This window comes from Trichosurus vulpecula, chromosome 8 (genome assembly GCF_011100635.1).
Source record: "Trichosurus vulpecula isolate mTriVul1 chromosome 8, mTriVul1.pri, whole genome shotgun sequence".
Lineage (NCBI taxonomy): Eukaryota > Metazoa > Chordata > Mammalia > Diprotodontia > Phalangeridae > Trichosurus > Trichosurus vulpecula.
The window spans coordinates 256,546,992-256,563,857 of NC_050580.1; the positions used below are offsets into that span (position 1 = coordinate 256,546,992).

Consider the following 16,866-nt stretch of genomic DNA (forward strand, 5'->3'; position numbering starts at 1 on the left):
GATGAGGAATATAAAATATCTTAGTTGTACCTACTGAAGTGCACTTTACAGCAATTATGTATTATCTTAACATTGTAAAATGAAGAGACTGGACCAATAAATGACTTGCATATGTTCCCACAGTGAATTAATGGCACAGCTGGCACTACAACCCAGGTTTCCTGAGGTCAGTCCCTCTCCCCAACTTGAAACTACCTCTTTAGTTGCCAGATTCTATAGTCATTAAAGTATAATGGGCTCAATACAAGCCATTCCCCAATTGAGAAATGGTCAAAGGATATGAACAGGCAGTTTTCAGAGGAAGAAATTAAAGCTATCTACAGGCATATGGAAAAATGCTCTGGATCGCTGCTGATTAGAGAAATGCAAATTAAAACAACTCTTAGATACCACATCTCTCCTGTCAGATTGGCTAAAATAACAAATCAGGAGAATGATAAATGCTGGAAAGGATGTGGGGAAATTGGAACATTGTTGCATTGCTGGTGGAGTTGTGAGCTGAGCCAGCCATTTTGGAGGGCGGTTTGGAACTACGCCCAAAGGGCTATAGAAATGTTCATACCCTTTGACCCAGCAATTCCACTTCTAGGGTTGTATCCCAAAGAGATCACGCAAGCGGGAAAAGGACCCATATGTACAAGAATATTTATAGCGGCTCTCTTTGTGGTAGCCAAGAATTGGAAATCAAAGGGATGCCCATCAATTGGGGAATGGCTGAACAAACTGTGGTACATGAAGGTAATGGAATACTATTGTGCCATAAGAAATGGGGATGATGCAGACTTCATAACAACCTGGAAAAACCTACACGACATAATGCTGAGTGAGCGGAGCAGAGCCAGGAGAACGTTGTGCACAGCCACAGATATATGGATTCCGTGAGGACCAACCCTGACAAATTGTGCTTTTCTCAGCAACCTAAGGGGCAAGGACAACTCCAGGGGACTCACGATGGAGAATGCTATCTTCATCGAGACAAAGAACTGCGAAGTTTGAATACAGACTGAGGCACACTACATGCTCGCCTTTTCTGCTTCTCTTTTGCTTTTGTTTTTGGGGGTTTTTTTTTTGGTTGTTTTTTTTTGGTTCTGTTTCTTCTTTCTCATGATTCATTCCATTGGTCAAAATTCTTCTCCACGACTTGACTAGTGCATAAATTAATTCAATGTGAAGTTATACATGACAGTTGTATGAGACTTCATGCCATCTTGGGGAGGGAGGGGGGAGGGAGGGGAGAAAAACTGGAACTCAAAACTATGTAGAACCGTGCGTGGTAAACTAAAAATAAATAAAGAAATTTATTAAAAAAAAAAAAGTACAATGGGCTCAGACAAGGGCAAAACCACTGTAAGCTAAACCAGTAAGGACAGCTGGTGGCACAGTGGATAGTGCTGCATCTGGAGTCAGGAAGACCTGAGTTCAAATCCAGTCTCAGATGTTTATTAGCTGTGTGATCCTGGGAAAATCATTTAACCTGTCTGCCTCAGTTTCCTTTTTTCTTTCTTTAAATTTATATTTTATTATTTATTTGGTATTTTTAGTTTTCAGAATTGATTTCCACAAGATTTTGAACTACAAATTTTCTCCCCATTTTTACCCACCCCCCCACTCCAAGACGGCATATATTATGTCATTGCCCTGTTCCCTAGTCAGCCCTCCTTTCTGTCACCCCACTTCCCCCCATCACCTTTTCCCTTACTTTCTTGTAGGGCAAGATAGATTCCTACACCCCATTGCCTGTGTATCTTATTTCCTAGTTGCATGCAAAAACAACTTTTTTTTTTTGATCATCTGCTTTTAAAACTCTCCTCTCTTCTCTCCCCATCCACCCTCCCTAAGAAGGCAAGCAATTCAACATAGGTCACACGTGTATCATTATGCAAAACCCTTCTACAATACTCATGCTGTGAAAGACGAACTATATTTTGTTCCTTCCTATCCTATCCCCTTTATTCAATTTTCTCCCTTGACCCTGTCCCTTTTCAAAGTGTTTGCTTTTGATTACCTCCTCCCCCATCTGCCCTCCCTTCTATCATCCCCCCTCCCTTTTTTTATCCCCTTCCTCCTTCTTTCCTGTGGGGTAAGATACCCAATTGAGGGTGTATGTTATTCCCTCCTCGTGTCAAATCCAATGAGAGCAAGTTTCACTCATTCCCCCTCACCTGCCTCCTCTTCACTTCCAATGAACTGCTTCTTCTCGCCACTTTTACATGAGATAATTTACCCCATTCTATCTCTCCCTTTCTCCCTCTCTCAATATATTTCTCTCTCACCCCTTGATTTTTTTTTAGATATCATCCCTTCATATTCAACTCACCCTGTGCCCACTGTCTCTATATATATATATTCCTTTCAGCTACCCTAATATTGACTGCCTCAGTTTCTTAATCTGTAAAATGGGGATAATAATAGCACCTCCCTTTCAAGGTTATAAGGATCAAATGAAATAATATTTGTGAAGCCTTTTCAAACCTATAAAGCACTATAGAAATGCTAGTTACTAAGAGTAGTAGTAATAGAAAAGTTCTATGGAAGAAGCTGGGACAGGGGTGGGGACCCTAGTTTGGATTCAGTCAAAGGGCAGCACTTGAGGACCTAGAGGGCCATATGAGGCCAGAAAGTTCCCCACCCCTGAGTTAGGACTTTTCTGGTACTGCCTTGTTGTGCTTTTTAACTTCTGATGTATTTCTGTCTTGCCTCCCCCTCTAAATTACTAAGTAGTTTTCATTTGAATAAACATTTTTTTTGTATGTATTCACTACTGCTCCCACAACAGTGCTATGAAATGCCTAGCTGGCTTCATCTTGGGATATTTTATTGCTCATTTACACTTCTAAAGGGGAGTCAATTCACAGAATCATAGACCTAGAGCTAGAAGTGGACCTCATCACCTAATTCAATCCCTTTAGGGAACTGAGGGGCAGAGAAGTTAAATGAGTTGTCCAAGGTCACAAGGGACAGTGACAGAGTCTGGATTTGAATTCAGGCCCCCAGGACCCCTTAAGAAAAAAGAGATTTCTTATTTCTGAACCCAGCAGAAAGCCTTCTTACAGCCTAAGTCTAACTACATCCTTACTCACAAACATCCCAGTAATCTCTGGGATGAAATACAAATTCTTCAATCAGGTATTTAGGGCATTCCACAATCTAATTCCAACTTCAATCAACAAATGCATATTAGGTACCTACTATGTAGTAGGCACTATGCTAAAGAGCTAGGGATGCAAAGACAAAGGTTGAACAGTCTCTGCCCCAAGGAGCTTATATTCTAAGAGGAGATAACTAGAACATATACTGGTATATAACAGGCATGTACAAAACAGACAGAAGGTAACCCTGGAAGGAAAGGTTCCAGCAGCTGGGGAGGACCAGGAAAGGCCTCCTGAAGAAGGTGGTGCTTGAGCTGAGTCTTTAAAGAAACCAGGGACTCCCAAAAGATAGAAGTTAGGAGGAAGAGCTTTCCAGGTTTGGGAAGCAGCCAGTACAAAAGAATGGAAACAGGAAGTATGGAAAGAAGGTAAAAAGGGGCCAGGTTCTAGTGACATTTAAATGCTAAACAGCAATTAGTGTTCATCATGTAGGGGCACAGTCATTAGAAAAATAATTTTAGCTGCTTTGTGGAGAATGGTTGGAGTGGGGAGAAATTTGGGACAGACTCATCCATCCAAGCTACTGTATTTTTTCAGGCAACAGGTCTGGCAGGGTAGTTGCTGTGTGAATGAAAAGAAGGGAAGCATAGTAAAGAAATGTCATGGCAACAGAAACCACAGGATTTGGCAACTTTTCAGCCTTGTTTTTTATTACTTCCCCTTCACTCTGGTCCAGCTGGAGTACTTGATGTTTCCTAAGTAAACACTGCACCTAATACTGCAAACATTCAAACTGGAGGATACTCAATGAACTCCCTCCTGGCTTATTTCTTCAAATCCTTATCTTCTTTCAAGGCTTGCCAAGTGTCTCCTCTTTGAAGATTTCCCTAAACCTTTATGTAGTGAATGAATGTTCTCCTCCTCCTCAAATTACCACCTACTTACACATTCTGCATGAAGTGTATGTAACCACTGAGGCAGTTAGGTGAAGCAATGGAGTACTGGATTTGGAATCCGAAAGACCTGATTTCAACACTCAATGAATTCCCTCCTGACTTATTTCTTGAAATCCTCGTCTTCTAGAAAGACCTGATTTCAAATTCTGCCTCAAATGCTTACTAGCTGTGTGAACTTAGGCAAGTTACTTTTCTAAGCCTGTTTCCTCACTCCAAACTGGAAATAACAGCACCCACCTCACACAGTTGTGTGATACATGATATAATATATCATAAATGACATAGTATATACAAAGTACGTTACTAACCTTAAAACACTAGGTGGCTCGATGGATGGAGCTGAAATGTGAAACCTGAATTCAGATTTAGTCTCCTGTACTTACTAGTTGTGTGACCCTGGGCAGGTAAACTACTACTGTAAAATGGAGATAAAATAGTACCTACCTCCTAGGTGTAAGAAATGGGAGGAGGAGTTTTGTTTCCACGTTACTAAAGGTGTACTTCCTCCCCCCCCCCACCCCAGCTTTAGCAGAAACCAAGCCTCAAGGTCAGTCAGGTGAGAGGTCAGAGGCTTGTAAGCATGTGCATACTTTTTGAGAAGGCACTCAGTGGAATTAGAGAGGCCAAACAGCTTGAACCAGTTTAAGCTTATCTAGGGTCTGGTCTTGGTCAAGAATCCAGGCCTACTGATTTGCATAATTTGCATATGTTAAAGAGGGAAAGTAGGGGAAGTAAAAGAATGTAGTTTAATCCTAAACTAAGACAAGGAAAATCTAATTAACTTCACTTTTGCTTCTGTATCCTTATTATCCTACCTACATAAACTGTATAACCTAGGAAAACTATGTAAAAAAATAAACATTGTAAACTAACCATGACTTTAGCAGGAGTGGAGGGAATGGTTACCCCTGCTCCTGCAACTGTATCAACATGAGTGTTCCAGTGAGTACTACACTGTTTCTCTGAAGGAACATAGTAAATGCCTTCTTCTGCCCACTCTAGTCCTGAGCTCTTTGGATGAGAATGGGCAAATCACATGGATTTTCCTAAGGTAAAGAAAAACAATGAGCAGCAGGAGCTTATTCAGGCTTCATTCTAGTTCCTGCCTTGGGGAGTCCTGTGATTCCCACTGCGGTGTTAAGAGGGTGACTGTGACTACTTGGGATTTCTGTGGGGAACCCTGCGGTCTGCACAGCCTTATTAAGAGGACATTACTTGGGACTTGTGGCCCTGTCTTGGGAGCCTTATGATCTTAGTGCTGTTCTAAGGGGCCAGGGGCCATCACTTGGGTCCTCCTTAGGGTCTAACCCCTGTGATCCCCACTGATTAAGGGGGCTGCCACTTGGCCTTCCTCTGGGAGTCCTGTGGTCTGCACAGCCTTCCTTACGGATTATCACAGGGTTCTTCCTCAGGACTTTGGCCCTGCCTAGGAAGTCCAGTGATCCCCAAAACCACATTTCTCACATAGGGTTGTTGCGGGGATCAGAGGAGATACTATTTGGAAATCACCTAGTATGGTGCTGGACAGTACACTCTTAATAAACGCTTGTTTCTCTTCCTTTCTACATGATATATCTTCAGTAGAAAGTAAGCTCCTTGAAGACAGGAATATAGTAAGCGCTTACTGCAATAAATTTGGGGCACTAGTTACTTTAAAATGAATATACACCTCTTTTAGCTGGGGCAAAACGATGAAAATGCTTGTTTCTAGGTTTGGCCTATGCTAACTTCCGTATTTCTTCTGGCGTATGTTGCGTGATGCCACTCAAACTGGTTAGTTTTAAAATTTACAGGAAGAAGGGGATATGTGTGTACACATACATTTATATATGTAATGGTGTCCCAAAAGTTCAAAGTATTTTGGGACACCCGGTTGAGTATATATTATGAATTTAGCACCAAAAATTGTGTGTGTATGTGCATGTGTGTATATATGTATATATACACATACATATATATACACAGACACACACATACACGTGAACCGATATATCACCCGCCTACGCAATAAATTAGTCATCTTTGTTCTATTAGGCTCAAATTTAAGTCTTCTCACCTCCAACCCGGTCCTCCTTCCCCTACCCCCCTCTTCGTCCCCCTCGCAGGAGCCTCATCTTTCGCAGGCTAGCACTGCGAAGGTGGGGGGGGGGGAGGGGGAAGCTTTCAGAACCCCGTGACTCGGGCTTCAGTTTCCTCCCAGTAAAAAGAGGGATAGAGGACCAAAGGATTTCTACGGCCCTTCTCCTACAGGCTCCAAACCCTAAGATCCGGAAAGCTTAAGGACCCACCTGGTCCGCCTGGACCCAGCTCAGTCAAACCATAGAGAAGAGCCCGCGGCGCCGGGCCCGGCCAAGAAGGTCCTACCGACAGCCCGAGGATGCTACAGGCTTCAGGAACCCGATCTGCAGGGGCCCGGAAGCGCCGGGCGGGCGGGGCGGGGCGGCTCCGCGACGATCACGTGAGAAATTACGCCAAGGGAAGGGCTCTTCGCGGACCCACTCCCTTCTTCCTACCCACCCCCTGCCCCCCCATCCCGCGCCTCCTTTTCACATGACTCGAATCTCTAGCGTTTTATTGGTTAGCGTCAGGGGCACGTGGGCGGGGCGCGGCGGAGCGGGTTGGGTTAGGGCGTGGGGGTGGGGATGGGCACAGAGCTGGGGCGGGGGGCGGGGGGAGGGGCGAGGGGCTGGAGGGGGGGGGGGTGGTTCGACGCGGGGCCGTTGGCTCCAGACAAATAAACATGGAGTCCATCTTCCACGAGAAAGTAAGTGTCTGAGGATCTGTAGGGCGCCCTTCCCACCTTGGGCAGTGCGGGAGGCGAAGGGTGTCCTGGGTTCTCCAGGGAAGCCGAGGCGGCCTCTCTTGCCACCTCCACCCTCCCGCCGGGGCCTACCTAGCCTGGGGAGGGGGCACCTAGCTCGGGCAGCTGCTTCCTTCCGAGGGCGCCCACCCATTTGCCAGCCCAAGGACCCTCCTCACGGAGCGCCGGCTGCCGGCCGCCGGCCTTCCAGGAGTCCGGGGAGGACCAGTGGGGCGGGGGTCGGAAGCCTCGGGGAGGGGCGGAAGAAGTGACTTGGAAGGGGACGGGGTCGTGTTCGTGGATGCGTGCGTTGGGTCAGCTCTTCCCTTGCTCGCTATTGTTTATTGTAATAATATTACCAATGCTCCAATTCCAGTTTTCCTCCCCGCCCCGAGCTCCCGTGTCTGCTGCTGTCAGGACGGGAGACCCCCACCCCGCCACCCCCCACCCCCCCGCCTCCCCACCTTGTAGGGTGGGTAGGTAGGTAGAGTGAGAAGCCTAGTCCGGAAAGCCCTCCTTCCCCTGCACTGAAGTGACTCTTTAATTACTTCAATACTTCAAGTCCTGCCCATCTTTGAACTGGCAGAGCGATGTAGCAGAAAGACTACTGACTGGACTGGGAATCGGGAGCTTTGGATTGAAGTACGGGGTCTGGAAGGTGTCAGCCGTGTGGTCCTTCCAAAGCCAGGCACACCCCAGTACAACCCTGGTTTCTTTGGGGATTTGCCCTTCCTGTCTTGCAGGCTTATTTTTGAGGACGGCATTTTTGAAAATCTAGTAGGCGCCATAAGACCCAGTTCAAATGCCACCCTCTCTGGTTCCTCTCCTTCCCCTGACCTTCCCCTCAGCCCTTAGCAGATAGCACTTTGTATTTTACTTCTTTCAGGTATTTATCGTGTGATATTCTGTGTCATCCCTATTTGTATTGATGTCTCTTATCTCTCTACTGTACTGCAAGCCTTTTAAGAGAAAAAAACCTAATTTCATTTTAAAAATTGTTATCCTCTCCAGTGTCCTGTGCAGAGTAGTTGTTTAGTCAATATTTGTAATTATTGTATGTCATTAAAAGCCCTCAAGCCAGGAATCTTTTCTCTCCCCTCCCCCATTGAAATGATTAGCCCAGAAGAGGTTTTGGTGTGGGGTGTCTGGACCACACACATATTCATCTATATAAGAAGTTAAGCTCAGCTTCAGTTTCTCATTAGATAAATGCTACTCTTCAGCCAACATGAGATTGTACTGGGTCATCTCAAACCTTTAATTAGTTGCAGAGGACTTTTGTACATATGTTTGTTCCTGATTGTTTCTTCCTTTTGATTCTTAAATGACCACTTGAAAATAAGGGCAATTAAATGGTTGTGGTATGTGGAGAAACTTGTCTTCTCTCTTTGTAATTATCAGGCCTATTGGGTGTGGGTGAAACCTTCCATGAACAGCTCAAGTCTTGTTTTCTTATTGTATAGTAAATGCCAGTGTGTAGAAGGGAAAACTGGCAGGATTAGTTTGGAAGAGTGCAGTCTTTTATGTTATCCATTATATATTATTTTGACATTATTTTGATAGGGTGAAGGTGTTTTTTTTGTACTTTAAATGATCAGGACTTCATTTAGACAGTTTATTCACAGATACCAAATAAAAATCCACCATAGCAGTATTATAATGGATTTGTTATAATAAATCTGAAGTAGTTCATTTTTTAAAAAATAGAAAGTTTTAGTTTCTGGAAGAATTTTCAAAATTTCTAAAGAAGATAATAGATTTTTCATTTTGATGATGTCAGTGGTATAGATACCCCATGATTGGCATTATTAATTATTTATTTTCAGAAAGAAATTTAATTGCCTGGCAGGCAGACATATAGTGAGGCTTTACTTATGTATATTTCAATACTTCAAAAGACATGTAATTCCATAGTTGTACATTCGCCTTCCATGATGCTGTTTGTAATCTTTCTACACATTGGTAGTCTGTTTGCTGAGTTTCTAAGATTCCAAAATTCACCAACATTCAGGTGATGGATGAGCCTTCCCAAGCAGCTAACCATTTCCTTGTTCAGTAGACAGTCTATTTCTTCTACTCAAAATCTTTCTGGTATGGTTGGTATGATAGGAAGAACTCATTGGTTCCAGAGGACCTGTGTTTGAATGTTGCTTCTGCCATTTAGTGCTCGTATGACCATATAACCTCTTTGGGCCTCAGTTTCCTTATCTGTAAAATTAATAGGTTGGAAAAGTTTACCTTCAGAGTCCTTCCAAAACAAATTTATCATCCTCTGATCAGCCAGTGCTCCCATTCAACTTCATGAATGGAATAGTCTTCATGAATATAGGGTTACCTCCATATCATGACATATTCATTGGTAATAGGACTTTAGTGGCAGTTGCTTCTGTATAATACATCAGATGTGTCAAACTCACTCTGGAGTGCTGCAGAATCAGATTTAAATGTATTTGAGAAATTTTAACAAAATAAATAGACAATACAACACAGGTAATACTAATTTATTACTATGCAGCCCCCAGGGATTGTTTCTATTTGAGTTCAACATCACTATAATATATGTCTTTAAAGTCATATGTATTTCTGGGTACTTCATTTTAGAATCCTTTAATCTTTTACATGCTACTTCATGAAATTACCCAATTATATTTTGGGAGGATAGAACCTGTAATTTCAGTGGTGTAGAAAACTTCCTCTACCAATGGAGATGGTTACCTGGTCTGCAATTTATGGTCTTAGAACATTGCCTGGGACACTGACAGATTAAGTGACTTCCCCAGGGTCACTATTACTGTCAGACTCAGAACTTGAATCTGGGTATGAGGTGACAAGGACCTGTACCAGTGTGTTGACTGTGTCACAGGAGAGAAGGGAACACTTGTGAGAAATGTGAAGGTAAAATTGACAGGACTGACAACAGATTGGACTTGAGAAGTGAGAGAGTAAGAAATTGAGAATGCAACCTAGATTTTGAGCTTGGCTGTCCAAAGGACTCCAGTTTGAGACCCTTGAAGTAGGAAAGGAAAGGCTCAAAGTCAGGAGAAAGGTTAGGGTTGGATAAGTAGATTTGAGAGAAGAGAACACCGAGAAGAGAATGATCAGTGATGTCAGAGGCTGCGGAGAGGTCAGAAAGGTGAGCGACAAGAAAAGATCTTTAGCTTTGGTAGTTTAGGAATCAGAACTGAAGAGGAAAGTTTCGATTGATGGTGGAGTTGGAAGCCAGACTGTATGGAGTGAAGAGAGTAAGAGCAAAGAAGTGGAGGTGTCCATTGTAGAAAGCCTTCTCAAGGAGTTTAGCCACAAAAGGGGGGATAGATATGGGATCATAACTAGCGGGGATGGAGGGATCGAATAAAAGCTTTTTGAAGATGAGGGAGACATGAGCTTATTTGTGGATAGGGAGAGATTGAAAATAAGTGAGAAGTAGGATTAATAAAGGATGATAATAAATCATTTAGCGACATAATAAATGTTGCTAAAAAGTTATATGTGTGTGAATGATCTCAGAAAAATGTTTAATCTCAGATTATCTTGCCCTTGTTACCCAGTACCCTTTACCTATCATAAACTAATATATGTTCAGGGAACAAAAACTCCATAAGGCATATTTTAGAAGTATGTAAGCACGTATGTGTTTTGTCCATTTTGCTTTTCTTTGTCCTTTATTGTTGTGTTTGAACTTCTTGTTTCTAGCATTAACTTCATCTAAAGTTCAAACTGAGCACGAATTTGTTCTTCAGATTTCCAAAGGTGACTTTTCAGCCCAGCACTTGTAGCCCTTCAGTTTCTCAGCCCTACTAATCACTGCTTCCACACAAAAGATAGTCCTTGAGTTTTAATTCCCATTCTGTTGCTTGCTGGCTATATAGATTTAAGTCATTTTGCCTCTCTGTGCCTCAGTTTCTTCATCTGTAATATGAGGATTAAACTAGGTGATTGCTAAGGTTCCTTCTAACTCCTATATTATTTGGTTCTTAGTGCTTCCTGTTCAGAGGCAAAATGAGTCTTGGATAAGTAAGGAGGTAAGCAAGAGAGGGGAAGCATGGAGCTGTGGAATTTAACCTAATAGAACATGACTGGAGGAATACTTGGGAGAAAATTGTTAACTCCAAAGCCTAATAGGAATAAGAGCTTTGAATGATCTTGCCTTCATTGTCAAATAATTGAATGTTGACTTTACTCAGGACTTCACATTCCTTCATAGTTCCTTTTGATTTAAGTCATAGGGCAATCTTTGCAACCTCATTTATTTGGAAACTTTCAGAATTGAGTATTTCTGAATAACTGAGTTTTCACATTAGCTGAATGGTTATCTATTTGTATAATTTTGCATATAACTTTAAAATGGAGTTCACATTTCCCTGCCTTCTCCAACAGTAAATAAATATCAGTTATACCAAACTATAATACAATGATGCCCTCAGAATTTGTTGAGATTTGTAGGTCTGGGCCCCTTATTCTTGAGTTCTTATCTGTTTTTTCCTAGTGCCTTTTTCTCTACCTTCTTCCATAAGCTGTTACCACTTCTCAGTAGCAGCCCTTGCCACAAAGTTGAGCCTGCCTTCCTTAAAGGACCTCTCTATAACCACTAATAAATACTCTGCCTAGATTCATTCCCCCATGGTTAGCATCATGATTTTTTTGGTCATTTTATCTTTCCCTATTCCTTATGACTCCTAACCAAATTCTTAGTCCTTGCTGTGATCTCTGGACCTTCTACCCATCAGTTCTTTTCCATGCCATCGCTTAACGTCATTTTCCTCCCTCCTGTATCTCTGCCCTTTGGTTAACTCATTGAAATCTTTACTCCATTCTGCTCTCAAATCTCTTGTTTCCTTGACTTATCGCCATCAAACTGTGCCAAAACTCCTGCCCAGAATTACTCTCACCATCTGCTTTCTATGTGCCCGTGCATATGCTGCTAAATGGGGCTGGAGAAAATCAGGAAACCAGTGTTGATTGAGTCGCCTCAAATTTATGTTATTTAATGTCAACAAGGCAATCCTAATCAATTTCCTATCTCTCTCACCAAAGAGGTTATTTGAAACCTATTTGTTTCCTCTCATTCTCTCTGATAAGGAGCTTTCATAGTATCACCAAAAAAAATGAGGCCATTAAACAAAAATTCCTTCCTCCTCTCCTCTTCATCTGAATCATCCTGACACTTCTTCCACTGTCTCCTGCTTCACTATAGGATGAAGAGGTGGCCTTTCTCCTTGCCAAGAAAAACCTCTCTACATGCATGCGTTCTTGGTTCTAAACAGCAGATTGCCCCCTCTATCATTCCCACTTTCTAATCTTCTATCTCCCCTTATATGTTGTTTCCCTGCAACCTACAAACCACCTTTGTTTCTCCCATCCTTAAAAAATCCTTCACTTGATCCTATCTGTCAGATATCATCCTATATCTCTTTTTACCCTTCTTGGCTAAGCTCCTTGAGAAAACCATCTACACTAGGTACCTCCACTTCATCTACTTTCACTGTCTTCTAAACCCTTCACAGCCTGGCTTCTGTTCATTATTCAACTGGAACTACTTTTCACAGTCAGCAATAATCTCTTAACTGTCAAAGCTAATGACCTTTTCTCAGTCCCCATCATCATCCTTCATCCCTCTCTATGTACTTAGACTGTTGATCATCAACTCCTCCTGGTATCTTCTTCTCTTTTCTTCCTACCTGTCTGGTTATTCCTCAGACTCTTTGCTGGTTTTGTATTCACATCATACCTAAGACTCTGTCCTGAACCCTCTTGTCTTCTCACTACATTAAATATGTTTGTTGATATCATTAGCTCTCATCTGCTCACTCATCTCTGTACAAATGATTCCCATATCTATATATCCAGCTTTGTCTATCTCCTAAGTGTCATTCCTGCATCACCAATTGTCTTTTGGACATCTTGAATTGGATGTCCTGTAGGCAATTCAAACTCAGCATGTCCAAAAATAACTTTCTCTTCCCCAAAACTCATTCCTTTTTCAAACTTTTCTAGATAGAGACATCACTGTTTTTCCAGTCACCCAGATTCGTGGCTTCAACTCTTGACTCTTACTCATCTTCACAAATTTGATCTGTGGGTAAATGTTATTGTTTCTGTCTCCACGACATCTCTTTTATGTATCCCCTTGTCTCTACTTACATAGTAGTCACCTTAGTTCAAGCCCTCCTTACCATTTGCCAGAACCATTGCAATAGTCAGTCAACATTTATTTTTTTTTTAAATGCAATTTATTTATTTAACATATTTGGTTTTCAGCATTGATTTTCACAACATTTTGAATTACAAATTTTCTCCCCATTTCTACCCTCCCCCCCACTCCAAGATGGCTTATATTCTGGTTGCCCTGTTCCCCAGTCAGCCCTCCCCTCTATCACCCCCCTCCCCTCTCATCCCCTTTTCCCTTCCTTTCTTGTAGGGCAAGATAAATTTCTACGCCCCATTGCCTGTGTATCTTATTTTTTAGTTGCATACAAAAACTTTTTTTGTTTTTGAACATCTGATTTTAAAACTTTGAGTTCCAAATTCTCTTCCCTCTTCCCTTCCCACCCACCCTCCCTAAGAAGTTGAGCAATTCAACCTAGGCCACACATGTATTATTATGTATAAGCCTTCCACAATACTCATGTTGTGAAAGGCTAACTACATTTTGCTCCTTCCCAACCCATCCCGCTTTATTGAATTTTCTCCCTTGACCCTGACCCCTTTCCAAAGTGTTTGTTTTGATTACCTCCACCCCCAGTCAGTCAACATTTATGAAATGCCTACTATGTACCAGTTGGTTTTCCTAATGCCTGTCTCCTCATGGTTCAATCCATTCTCCACTCAGCAAGCCAAGTAATTTTCCTAAAGCACAGGGCTGACCTCCCCCCTCCAGTAAATTCCAGTGGCTCAGTTACCTACAAGATCAAATATAATGACCCTCTGTTATTTAAAGCCCTTTACAACCTGGCCCTTTGCTACCGCAGTCTTACATTTTACACTCCTCCATGTATTTTATGTTCCAACTTCACTGGGCTACATACTGTTCCTTGCACACGATATAACATTTCCTTACTCCATGTCTTTGCTCTGAATGTTCCTCTTGTCTGGAATGCTATCCCAGTTCCTTACTTCCACTTGGGGAGAATGAAAAGTCAAGGATGTGAACCTGGGTGACTGGAATGATAGTGGTACCCTTGACAGTAATTGGAAAGTTCAGAATAGGAGTCAGTTTTTAGGGAAAGATAATGAGTTCTATTTTGGACATGTTTAGTTTGAGATACTTGTGGGTCATCCAGTTTAAGATGTCCAAAAGGGAGTTGATGATGACAGACTGGAGCTCAGGAAAAAGAGGAGTATATATATGCATACATACATACGTACATATATGCATATATATATATGTGTGTGTATATATACATACACACATGCACACATATATGTATATGTAGGAATCAGATGGCCTTTGAAGTCCCTTCCATATCTAGATTTCTGATTTTATTTTCAGCCAAATTCCTATTTTAGAGTCCAAACTCCAGGAAGCTTGACATTCATTTCAGTGAATAGTAGCCGTAGGAAAGAAGGCCAAGTGGTATAATGGAAAGAATTCTGGACGGAGAGTGAGGAAACTTGAATATTTAGCCTGTTTTTATAACTGTTTGGCCCTCAGTTTCTTCATCTGTAAAACTAATCTGTTGGACTAAGTGATTTCCAGTCTGTTCGAGCTCTTCATTCTCTTCTGTATTTGTCTGAACATCAGAAAGGACCTGGGAACCATACTGAGATGGCTTTAACCAGTAGGGGCCCAATCCCTAGGGTTATCTTCTACTCAAACCTCTGGCTTTTCACACCTGCCCATATACCACAATGTACCCTAGTTTGCAGAGAAGTGTGGTCTTATGTATTTGATAAAGCAGGGAACTTAGGATCGTAACTTTAGATCTCCCCTTAAGAACTCTTTTGGGCATCTTAGAGAGTAGTGAACCAACCATCTCATTTTATAGATAAGGAAAACAAGACTCATAGAGATTAAGCGACTTGTCCAGGGTCATACAGCTTATAAGTACCTGAGACAAGATTCAAATTCAGGTCTTCCTAACTCTTTCTAAGTTAGTTGAGAAACTCCTCTTAAAAGAATTTCAAAGTTACATAGCTAGAAGACTGTATTTGACATACCAGATTTTTCTCTGCTATATCAGTTCTTTCACAGTTAAAAGTTGGTATACAAAATAGCATGTTGGGAGATGGAGTAAGAAAGGACATTGTACTTGACAAAACAAAGTGATTGGAAATCAGTATGCCTGAAATTTCACATCCATGTTAATGGTGTGTAATCTCTCAAATGAGGTTACTGCTTGTTTATTAATTCTCCAGGGCCCTGAAAGTAAGAGAAACTAAATACTAGTAGTTGTAAAGTCAGTATGTGCTATATTAAATGATACTGTGATTTTTATTTCACGACATTTTAATATTTTATTACCTTGTAGCTAAATAGTTGATTAGACAGTGATTGCTTTGTTAACTGTTAAATTGTACCCTAAATTTAAGCAAGTAAGTTTAAATGTAGCATCTGAGCCTTTCTCGTTTCAAAGCTAAAAAGGTTGTGGGTTCAATGTATCAAAGACAAAACCACTAAATTCCTCTTCGAAGAAAATTACTATACAAAGATATTTAGCAAATGATAATCAAATCTTTTCTTTTGAATTATTAGCAAGAAGGCTCACTCTGTGCTCAACATTGCCTGAATAATCTATTGCAAGGGGAATATTTTAGCCCTGTGGAATTATCCTCTATTGCTCATCAGCTAGATGAAGAAGAGAGGATGAGGATGGCAGAGGGAGGAGTCACTAGTGAAGACTATCGAACATTTTTACAGGTAATGATATTTAGGTCTCTAGACCATTTTGCCCTTTTTCCATGAAGTATACTTTGAATGCCTTTTTTTTTAATTGCCCATTTTCTAGGGAATATTACACTTAATGATTGATTTGTTGAGTAACTGATGTTTTGAAAAGATGAACTAATTATTTCAGGAATTTGACCTGTTAATTATAACCATTAGCTGAACTTGTAAACTGGTGATTTTTAATTATGTATCCTAATGATAGTTTCTTCTCTTATCCTCTCAACTGTCAAAATTGAACAGCAACCTTCAGGAAATATGGATGACAGTGGTTTCTTCTCTATTCAAGTAAGTATTACTAATATTGTACGTTGCTTTCCAGATCGTTCCTTTTTCAGTCATTACAACAATATGAATATTTCTAAAGTTCTTCCATCAGGTTGACTGTAGGATTAGTCAGCAGTACTTAAAGGAAGCTACATAATTCTCACATCATTTTGCAGAATTTGAGCACTTTTAAATGCTTTTCAAAGTAGAGTTACATCATTTTCAATTAACTTTTAATAATGGTTCTACTAACAAACCAATATGTTTCAAACTTATTACCTCTTGGGTTAATTTTTGCCAGTCACTGCAAAAATCAGCATTTAAGCTACTATTTGTCTTTAAATCTGTAAAAATTTGATCCCTTGGTGATGCTCTGTGGCTTTTGCTTTTCTTTACTTATGGCTCTCTCCAGGGTCCTTGGGATGGGTAGGTGTGTATGGGCGTGTGGGTGTGTGTACATGTGTTTGTGGGATGCTGTCTATTTTGTATGAGTTTTTTCTTTTGTTTCTCACAGGGTCCTTTATGTGGTGCGTACAAAGTTACCTCTCAGTTCCTTTGAGGGGCCAATTTCTGCCTATCTCTTTCTTCATATTCTCCCTTTGTGCACCTACCTGGCCTCATCATTCAATTGCATTTCCTACCACTGCTTAATTGTGCTACTGTTGTAGGTAATGGCTACTGCTGGAGGCAGGATACGGGACTAGATGGATCAATGGTCTGATCCGGTATGGCAATTCCTATGTTCCTAATTGTGCTGCACTGCTCTTGATGCTAATTCAAGTTTGCCTGCTACATTGTGTCCCCCCTCCCTTTTTTTTTTCCTATGCCACTGCTTGGCTCACTTGCTACTTTATTAACTAGCTTGGTGGG

General features: G+C 41.4%; 2 protein-coding genes across 3 annotated transcripts in view; one reads left to right on the forward strand and one right to left on the reverse strand.

The window, feature by feature from the left end:
• The window catches only part of CPSF2 (cleavage and polyadenylation specific factor 2), a 54,980-nt gene extending 48,483 nt beyond the window's left edge, over positions 1-6,497 (reverse strand). The window contains exon 1 of the mRNA XM_036734553.1: positions 6,334-6,497. The gene's annotated coding sequence lies outside the window, so the exon portion shown is untranslated. The remainder of the gene's footprint in view (positions 1-6,333) is intronic.
• Positions 6,498-6,721: 224 nt separating this feature from the next.
• Positions 6,722-16,866, forward strand: part of ATXN3 (ataxin 3) — a 33,001-nt gene continuing 22,856 nt past the window's right edge. Inside the window, exons 1-3 of one of the 2 annotated variants that reach the window (XM_036734891.1) lie at positions 6,722-6,809; positions 15,538-15,702; positions 15,973-16,017. In XM_036734891.1, coding sequence (XP_036590786.1) covers positions 6,786-6,809; positions 15,538-15,702; positions 15,973-16,017 — 234 coding nt within the window. In that variant the 5' untranslated portion in view covers positions 6,722-6,785. Of the gene's footprint in view, positions 6,810-10,802; positions 10,868-15,537; positions 15,703-15,972; positions 16,018-16,866 lie in introns of those variants that run through there. The other variant, XM_036734892.1, reaches the window with a different exon arrangement.